The 10,511-nt window shown below is 42.6% G+C and overlaps 1 protein-coding gene across 2 annotated transcripts in view; it reads left to right on the top strand.

The window, feature by feature from the left end:
- ptprga (protein tyrosine phosphatase receptor type Ga) overlaps positions 1-10,511 on the top strand; it is a 411,465-nt gene that overhangs the window by 299,028 nt on the left and 101,926 nt on the right. For both annotated transcript variants that reach the window (XM_051921188.1, XM_028825125.2), the window contains exon 7: positions 1,528-1,685. In XM_051921188.1, coding sequence (XP_051777148.1) covers positions 1,528-1,685 — 158 coding nt within the window. The remainder of the gene's footprint in view (positions 1-1,527; positions 1,686-10,511) is intronic.

Consider the following 10,511-nt stretch of genomic DNA (forward strand, 5'->3'; position numbering starts at 1 on the left):
TTTCAGGAAAAAAACCCAGCTATGAAGTCCAAAGAACTCTCTCTGGACCTCTGCAGTCAAATTGTGGTGAGGTGTGGGCCAGGGCAAGGGTGTCAAAACATTTCAGGAACACAGTGGCCCCAAGAATTGTGAAGTGGCAGATGTTTGGCATCATCGGGACTTTTCCTAGAGGTTGACATCTGCCCAAACTGAGTAGCAGTTCATGAAGGGCCTTGGACAGGGAGGTGATTAAGAACCCCATGGTTACTAATTGACTTTTAGAAAACTGTAGTCCTCTACTGAGAAGGAAAGACTACCATCTCAGCAGTACTCCATCGATAAGATGTTTATAGTTAAGTGGCCAGATGAAAGCCACTCTTGAGTAAATGGCATGTTGCAGCCCACTTTGACATAAGAACAAATATTCTCTGGTCTGAATAAACAAAAATTGAACTCCAAGCAGTATGACTGGCCAAGACCAGGCACTGCTCATCACCTACCTAATATTATCTCAATGATGAAGCATGGTGATGAATGAGTCAAGCTATAAGAACAAGGAGACGGGTGAAATTTGAAGCAGGGATGAAAGTAGCCCAATATAAAGATGTCCTTGAAGAAAACCTGCTCCAGAGGTGCACTCTGCCTTAGCCTGGGGCAACAGTTCATCTTTCAGCACAACAATGACCTGAAGCATACAGCGAAGACAACAGTGGAGTGGCTTCAGGGCAAGTTTAGGAGTATCCTTGAGTGGCCCAGCCAAATCCCAGACTTAAACCCATAGAACATATGAGGGGAGATAGATAGATAATATGAAAGCCACTATATGATAGATAGATAGATAGATATGAAAGGCATTATAAAATAGAATGACAGATAGATGGATATGGATGGCATTATATGACAGATAGGTAATGCTTTTTGTCCCAAAAGGGGAATTAAAACTTGACGGAAGCTCATGAAAAGTATAAATATGGTAACAGACTTGTAGATGGGAGTACGATGTAGTCAGATCTACCCAGTTGCGCCAGAGGTTTACATTTAAAGGCATTAACATTTTGATCGAGTGGGTCCAGCTTGCTGTGTCCACAAATGGAACATGCTGAAAGAAGTTTGTTCCTTCAAAAGTTCCCCTGGCTATTTACAGAAGCTTATCATCTAATTGAGAGGCTTGAGAGGATGTGACCGAAAGGATGGGATAAACTCCCTAAATCCAGGTGTGCAAAGCTTCTACAGACAGTCAAAAAGACAAGGCGCTTCTAAAAAGTTCTAAATTAAGGGTCTGAATACTTCTAGGAATGAGAGATTTCAGTTTTTGATTTTTAATAAATTTACCTACCTTTCTGATCACACGCTTTCACCTTGCTTTTATGGCTTACTGAGTGCAGGTTGATGGGCACAAATGGGCAATTTCTCCACTTAAAATGATCTCTGCAACACAATAAAGTGTGCAGAAAGTGAAGGGGTCTAAATACGAATCCACTGTATACTTGACGTTGATTGCTGTGGCCACAGATTCCTGAAACTCTCTTCCTTTATTTACCTCCACAGAAAAAGAAACCTTCCTGGAACCCTTTGTGCTGAGAGACTTGCTTCCTGCCTCAATTGGGAGTTACTACCGCTACACCGGCTCTCTGACTACGCCACCGTGTAGCGAGACCGTGGAGTGGATCGTGTTCAGTCGTCCGGTCTTCATCTCCTATCAGCAGGTGTGTAGAGCTGGCAAGAGTGGGATTCATGTGTGCAGGAGTGAATGAGTGGTTGGGGGTACATTGGGTCAGCCTGGCACTGGTGTCTCTGTCACAATGCTTTACTCGATCATGCACTGAACTCTTCTGGTAGATGCAGTGCTCTGATATCGGCTTCCTTTAAAATCTCACAGACAGGCTTGGCAAGGTGACAGGTTGTGCCAAAGTCAACTATCTCCTAAAGTTATTCTGTTGCAGCTGCCCCCATGTTAAAAATCCCCACGTTTTCAATAAAGATGAGTTGGCAAGTGATTAAAGAAAGTGTCAGGGTGAGGGGAGGTCTGGTATGAAATGCTCTGTATGTAACGTGATCAAATCAAAGGCATACGTGTACAACTGTGTGATGAGAACAATGAGCTGCAAAGAAAAAAGAGGAAGCAAAAAAGTTTCATGAAGTTAACTGTATAAACTGTTCATCCATGTGCCCAAACTTGCTTCATCCACAGCCTATGCCAGCAGGAATCAGATGCTGGGCAGGAAGCACCATTTTAACTCCCTGTATGTAATTGCAGTGTCTTGAATTCTCATCCCAGGAAGGATGGCCACTGGGTGGGGAGCAACACCTTGAGTGGGGACAAGTGGTCCGGTGACTTGAATTTGCTTGTGGAAGCTCCCAGAGGACCAACTGTTGGGCCAGGAGCCCATCTGTAGCTACTGACCAGTCTGGCCACTGGCTAAACGTAAATCTCCATGTAGCTCAGTGGTAAAACTTGCTGCATATAATTCCAGCAACCTGTGCTCATGTCCCATGCTTAGAGGAATCACACACTGAGCAGAGGCCATGCTGGGTGCCGCTGGGATAGGCTGCATCCTTTTTTGATCCTTCATTGGATTAAGCAGGATGAAGAATGGTATCGTTCCATTATGTAAAGGTGATGAGACCGAGTGTAGGACTCTGGTGGAGAACTTTGAGAACTGTCTGGAACTGAACATCAGCAAAGCCAAAGAACTGCTTATTGACTTTCACACCTTCAAAGAGCCTCAACGCCTGGACTCTGTTGAGGTGGTGCACTGCTACAAGTATTTGAGGGTCCACATCAGTAACATACTGGATTAGTGATGAAGCATCAGAGGCAGCAGATTTTTCTATTTTAGTTAGGAGGCTATACTCCTTCATTAAGGGTAGTGGCATCCTTTACATGTTTGACATGGCCAGTGCCATTTTCTGTCCTGTAGTGGTAATGCCACTTTATATGAAGCCCACAAAATCAACTGTAAATTGTTTGCTGTCCCTCTGCATGACCTAAAATGACAGTCCCTATCTATGAGCACTGACTTTTAACCACAGTTCTGGCAATGATTAGACATTGACTGTGATGTACAGCACTTCTGGAAGACCCATTGGACAGTGCCCCCTGGCATACCCGTAAAGTTGGTGACTTCCTGTACACTATTAGCCCTTTGGCACGGCCGAACACAATAACCTGTTGCTGCCAATCAATCATGCCTGTTGTACGACTCATTTTTCAAATCGAGACCCAAACACATTTGGTACTCCACTTCTACTAACCAGTCTATGAAGCCTGTAGCACATGACACAGAAATTTCTAGATTGGTATCCATACTGAGGAGTCCTCTGTTAGTGTCCGAAGTATGTACTGTATCTCCTCTTACATGAATGATGACTTGAGTCTTCTAGGCTACAACCATTCCCTATGCAACTAGATCATGGACTTCCTGACAGAGAGACTGCAGACACTCCACATCGGAAAGACCATCTCCAGTACCATCACACTGAGCACTGGTGCCCCCCAAGGTTGTGTACTCAGCTCTCTTGTGTTCACTCTGCTGATTATGCAGCTACATACAACTCTAACAACATCCTTATGTCTGTGGATGATATCATCACCAATGAGGATTACACAGCTTACAGAATGGAGATACGACAACTGGCAGATTGGTGCAAGTGCAGCAATCTGTTTCTTAATGTGGACAACACGAAAGAGATGACTGTTGACTTCTGGAAGGCCCATGCTGTCCACACTTCATTTCATATTGAGGGCTCTGCGGTGTAACAGGTCAAGAGCACCAGATTTCTTGGTCTGCACCTGGCAGCTGACCTTACTTGATCAATGAACACCATCTCCTGCAGCATCTTCTTTGAAGTAGACAAGATTACCTCCCGCCATTCTCAACACATCATACATCACGCTCTCTGTGGAGAGCATTCTGACCAGCTGCAGGTTTGGGAACTGCAGCGTCTCTGAGCGTAAGGCCCTACAATGGAAAGTGAACACTGCGGAAAAGATCATCAGGAACTCTCTGCCCTCCATTAAAGACATCTTTATGAAGCATTGCATCTGCAGAGCCCGTAGCATTGTGAAGGACCACTGCCATCAATCACACAGTCTATTTGGCCCACGTTTGCCTTCTTTGTTCTTCCAGGTTCTTTGGTGGTCCAGACTCTGAACTCTGTGCTGCCCACCTACCCTCAAATCTGGCCCTAGCAGTAAATTTATATGTAGTTCACTTGTTACTACTGATGTTTTTTGTTTTTAGACGTTGTTAATATTTATTAATTTATTACTGTCTATTCACTTACCTATTATTTATTTATCTACTTATAGTTTAGTGTACAGTAGTTCTTTGGACTTGTGCTGTGTTTATATTGTTGTTTCGTGCCACTGTATGCTACAATATGGTGTATAGATGTTGTGACAATAAAGCCACTTGACTTAACTTGGAAATATGAAAATAGTTAAGGTAGTGCCAGTAAAGCATCGGCATGTAAAGACACTTTATAAAGTACGGTGTTAGTGTTGTCCTGATGATGTATGAATATAACAAGTAATATTCAGTTATTGCCCTCAGCATAGAGGTACTTATTTCATATGAAAGGTTCCCTCCCCAGTCAGCACCCACAACCCCTGGCATTTTCTTTCCATTAATGGCCTTTCTGCAGACTCACAAACTGCCAGACCTTTCCTACAGCTCAGCCCTCAAGTTCCTTGCTCTCCAGCTACACGCCAGCTAGCTCCTGTCACAAAGCCCACTTCTGCCAGCTTCTGTATCCAGGTCTCTGTTGACTTTGGAGAATCTTGTCTTTGGCTCTCTGTTTATATTAACCGGCAATAAACTCCGGAATATAATTGGCTAAGCCCCTCTGTTTGTCCGACCCGCATATGAAAGGTAAACACCGTTTCCTTTGCTTGCGCTTAAGAGCCTATTTGAACAGAGCCCTGTCCTCAGTGATGGTGACGCTCGGTGGCTGCGGCCGGGGTGCTCTGAAAGGCACTGCAGTGAGCATTTAGTCATTGCGTAGCCGTATCTTATTGAAGCAATATGGAAATAATGTAATTACTGCTGCCTGATTGGCAGTGATTGCGTTTTGCCGGATAGGGCAGATCATTGCAATGACAAAGTTTATCTAGCAACATACACCGTGCCGTTCGATTCCCTGCTGCCTGTCACAGGAGGCAGCAGTGACTTGAATCGCTGATTTCTCATTTCTTTCACTCTCCCTCTGTCTCTTGCGAGCTGTCATTGCCATTTTATTTTTTATGTAGCCTTTTTGTAAAATCCAATCAAAAAAGGCATTGTGATATTGAAAATGGAAAATGATCATCATTTGCAAACTCACTGTTTCCCATGTATGGAATCTTAACCCCTCCAGACCATTGATATTCTTCCAATGAATGCGAGTGTCTTTAATATCCATTTTTTGTCTGTAAAAAAGTGTTAAAGTTCTGCCCTTGTTCATTTTGTTTAGCACCCCCATTGACTGGGCATTCTCCGTGGCATTGGCCACACCATGGAACCATACATGCAACGTGGTATAAAACCAACATTATTCAACATAATGACAAAAGGACAAACAGAACAGTTCAAGCATACATATCCTCACTGGGCAAATTATTAGGTACACCTGTACACACCTGCTTACCCATTCAGTTACCTAATCAGGCCAGTCCTGCGGCAGCAGCACACTGCCTAGCAATCCTGCAGGAGCTTCAGTTCATGTTTACACCAAACACCAAAGATGTGGATTTCAGGGATTTGGACCATGCATGATTGTTGGTGCTGGACAGGCTGGTTTGATTATTTCTGTAACTGCTGATCTCCAGAAATTTTCTCACACAAAAGTCTGTGGAGTTTACTCAGAATGATCCCCAAAACTGAAAAGAAAACATCCATTGAGCAGCGGTTCAGCAAATGGAAATACCTTGGTGATGAGAGAAGTCGGAGGAGAACAACCAGACTGGAGCTAGCAGAAAGGCTACAATAACTTACATAAGCACTCCATGCAGCTGTGGTGAGCAGAAAAGCATCTCAGAATGCACAACACGCCGGACCTGGAGGTAGATGGGCTACAAAAGCAGAAGACTGCGTCTTGTCCGCCAAGAACAGAAAACCAAGGTTGCAGTGGGCACAGGTTTAGTAAAACTGGACAAATAAAGACAAGAAAAATGTAGTCTGGCCTGATGAATCTCAATTTCTTCTGAGGCACACTGATGGCAGGGTGAGAAGAAAGTAAATCCATGTACCCACCTTGCCTTGTGCGAACAGTCCAGGCTGGTGGGTATGGTGCTGTAATAGTGTGGGAAATGTTTTCTTGGTACACTTTGTTCCCTTCAGTACCCATCAGTCATCACTTGAATGCCACGACCTATCTGAGTGTTATTGCTAGATAGATACATAGATAGATACTTTATTAATCCCAAGGGGAAATTCACATACTCCAGCAGCACCTTACTGATACAAAAAACAATATTAAATTAAAGATTGATAATAATGCAGGTAAAAAACAGACAATATCTTTGTATAATGTTAATGTTTACTCCCCCGGGTGGAACTGAAGAGTCACATAGTGTGGTGGAGGAACGATCTTCTCATTCTATCAGTGGAGCAGGATGGTGACAGCAGTCTGTCGCTGAAGCTGCTCCTCTGTCTGGAGATGATCCTGTTCAGTGGATGCAGTGGATTCTTCATAATTGACAGGACTCTGCTCAGCGCCCGTCGCTCTGCCACAGATGTCAAACTATCCAGCTCTGTGCCTACAATAGAGCCTGCCGTCCTCACCAGTTTGTCCAGGTGTGAGGCGTCTTTCTTCTTAATGCTGCCTCCCCAGCACACCACCGCGTAGAAGAGAGCGCTCGCCACAACCGTCTGATAGAACATCTGCAGCATCTTATTGCAGATGTTGAAGGACGCCAGCCTCCTAAGGAAGTATAACCGGCTCTGTCCTTTCTTACACAGAGCACCAGTATTGGCAGTCCAGTCTAATTTATCATCCAGCTGCACTCCCAGGTATTTATAGGTCTGCACCCTCTGCACACAGTCACCTCTGATGATCACGGGGTCCATGAGGGGCCTGGTCCTCCTAAAATCCACCACCAGCTCCTTGGTTTTGCTGGTGTTCAGGTGTAGGTGGTTTGAGTCGCACCATTTAACAAACTTATTGATTAGGTTCCTATACTCCTCCTCCTGCCCACTCCTGATGCAGCCCACGATAGCAGTGTCATCAGCGAACTTTTGCACGTGGCAGGACTCAGAGTTGTATTGGAAGTCCAATGTATATAGGCCGAACAGGACCGGAGAAAGTACAGTCCCTTGTGGCGCTCCTGTGTTGCTGACCACAATGTCAGACGTGCAGTTCTGACCGTGTGCATCCCTTCATGACCACTCTGGTACCTTCCAGCATGACAATGCACCATGTCACAAAGCAGACTGGTTTCATGACCATGACAATGAGTTCAGCGTTCTTCAGTGGCCTTTCCGGTCCCCAGATCCAAATGCAAACGAACACCTTTGTGATGTGGCGGCAACGGGAGATTCACAGCGTGAGTGTGAAGCTGCAGAACGTGCGTGATGTTATGTCAGCATGGCCCAGAATGTCAAAGAAACATTTCCGGCGTGTGTGTGTGTAGTTTTTTATTCTTCATCTATATTTTGTATGTAAGTGTGCATAAATATGAATGACTTTAGTGTGCATTAGTGCGTATTTAAATATGCCTAATTAAATAAAATGTAAACTGCTCTTGTAAACTGTACATAATTACAAATCAAATACAGCATTTATTCTAATATTTAATAACACTCTGCGCTTTTTAATCACATCCAGTGAAAGGCTTTGAGATCAGAGCTGCGCCTATCAGATTTCTAGAAGGATTTCTGTCGGGGTGGGTGGAATAACATAACTTACATCTAAAACTTGATTAAAACAGGGACATGAATTATTAAACATTTTATAGTACTAAATTTAAAGTAGAAAGGATACTGATTTAAAAAAATTCTTCCAGGCATATATGAAACTCTTGTGATTATGCCTTGTCTATTAAATTACATCTTTTATGAACGGTTTAATTACAGTGGTCTTCAGGTTTCTGTTTTTAGCTATTTTATGGTAAGAAAAAAATTGTCAAGAAAATTATTATAATTAATGTTGTGCTCATGAAGAAATGCCAGCGCTGACATGTTACATTTATAAAGTGCCCTCAGAAAGCAGCTCTTGTTGTAATTCACATGACTGGCCCTGGTTTATTTTTTTATTTATTTTTAATCACTGCTGAATGTCAGAGTAACTCAGCAGTCAATAAAATGCAGCATCACTTTACAAAGGAGGACGTCACTCGTGTAGCAGGCGTCATCTTGTAATAACTCTGAATTTGCACACAAGCCCGATTACTGATGAATTCAACGACTGACATAAATTCTATCAGTCAGTTCTGTTCCAGGCTAGGCCGGCCTGTCAATGGCTTTTCATCTCAGCCCTCCTGTAATCCCCCTGGCTAGCTGACCAGTCAATCACTGAGATTTTATCTCTATTAGTTCTAACCTCTTTTAAGAGTAACAATTGGTTTTTAAAGTATAACCCGTGCAAATTGTGGAACATTGCAGAATGCAAATTGTTTTAATAAAGCTAATTCAATAAGACAGAATAAGACTAGTAGAAGAATAGGAAACCTAAACAGCTTAGGGTGAGCAAAGCCTGGCTTGATATTTGCTAGTGCCCTCTGATTAATCTATCTACAGGCTGTGTAGGATAGTTACAGAGACAAGATTGGAGGAATAAAGAGTGAGAGAGGAGAGACAGGGAAAACAAAGAGTGAAGGAGAGGGAGGCAGCCATGCCAACAGAATGAGAAAAAGCTTTAGCAGAATACTGAAGCAAATGGCACTAGAAAAGAAAACAAAACTTTAGCAAAACACTAAAAAAACAGAACGAAAAAACTCTAGTATACCGCAAGAGAGAAAGTGACATATGAAAACGCTGAAAAGCCCCCACAAAATGCTGAAGTGCCATGATGATTAGCACAGCAAAGACGATCTCAGATTACAAAGGTAAGTGCTGATCACAACAAAGTGCACCCTCGGAGAGGGTGATTAGGAAAAGAAAAGGAGAAACAACCAGCAGGTTGACTGACAAAGGGATTACAAAAGGAGTATGTAGAGTAGGGCACAAGGACACCTGAAAGGGGAGAAGAAATGACACACGGAGGTGAACGCAACGTTTTGGTGAGCCGGAGACAGGAGGATACAAGTTCAACTCCAGGAAACTGCTGGTGACCTGGTGTTTTTCCTGCTGGGGTGAGATGAGAAGTCAATAGGAGATACACAACGTGATGAAAGGGAAAATTTGAGTTAGCAAAGGCCTGTATTTTTTTTTTTCTTTTGGTTAATAATTGGCTTGGGGTAAAACTTCGAGTGAAGAGGCCAGTCCTGTTTTTGTATGTTTGGCCACCGCACACTCAAGCTATGGTTTGGGGTTTCCTGAGTGGCATAATCAATAGGGGGTGAGCTCACCAGTAGTAATTGGGAGGACGTTGTATGTTATTGTAAATTGTTCCTTTTGTTACTGGGTGTTATTACATGCTGTATATAATTGTATTTTTTAATATTTGGATATCTATCACTGTTATTTTAGGCATTTAAGTAGTAAGAGTTGTTTTTTTTTGTGTAAACGTGGGGTAAATTGTGAATTTGTTAAGCTTAATATGATTATTGTCTCAAAGTAGGTAAGGAGGGAGAAAGTAAATCTTCCAGATATTTTAAACTAGCTGTCCCCCGCGGCTCCGCCCCCGTAGTAGTGAGACAGAACAAATTTTAAAAATCAATAAACAAACAGGTATTGCTAGCTAAGTGGAGGCAAGATACACTCCAAAACATGGCCAGAGGTTGAGCAACTCAAACAGAGGCTGGCGTGTGAGTGAGGAGAACCTCGGCCCGCAGTGTCTCTCTCGGATTATCGTGAATAAATCGCACATGAAACTAAACAATAATACATAGCATGATGAGAGAAGTCGTAAAATAAACCAGAATTTTCAAGGAAATTATAGAAAAAAACAGATCTAAATCCGTGAATTAGTTCTCATGAAAAGCGGACAGACAGACAAACAGATGTTGGATTTTTTATATATATATTTTATATATATATATATATATATATTGGAGGTGTTGACATTGTGGCGACTCTGGGCCCTGCCCACCGACTAAAAAAGGGGGGGGGGGGGGGTTGCAGGGGTTACAAACTTATTAATTTTCTCATCATAGTATGACACTGACCTCATAACACTGTTTCCTAGTTAGAAATTCCACGTGAACACTTTACAAGCCCAAAACTACACGTTAGACAATTTGGCGAAAACAGTTACCTAAATTATTCAAGTTGTAACGTAACATTGAACTTTCACCTTAGTTAAGTGTATAAAATAACAAAATATAACCTGGTTAGCCAGTAATGCCATTTTTATGGTTAAATTGTATTTGGAGTGATGCAGTAAACATGTAATTTGTTTAATTAGGTCTTTCTTTTCTTAAAGTATGCAATTTATTTTTAGCAAACCAAGTA

This window comes from Erpetoichthys calabaricus, chromosome 18, assembly GCF_900747795.2.
Source record: "Erpetoichthys calabaricus chromosome 18, fErpCal1.3, whole genome shotgun sequence".
Classification (NCBI taxonomy): Eukaryota; Metazoa; Chordata; class Cladistia; order Polypteriformes; family Polypteridae; genus Erpetoichthys; species Erpetoichthys calabaricus.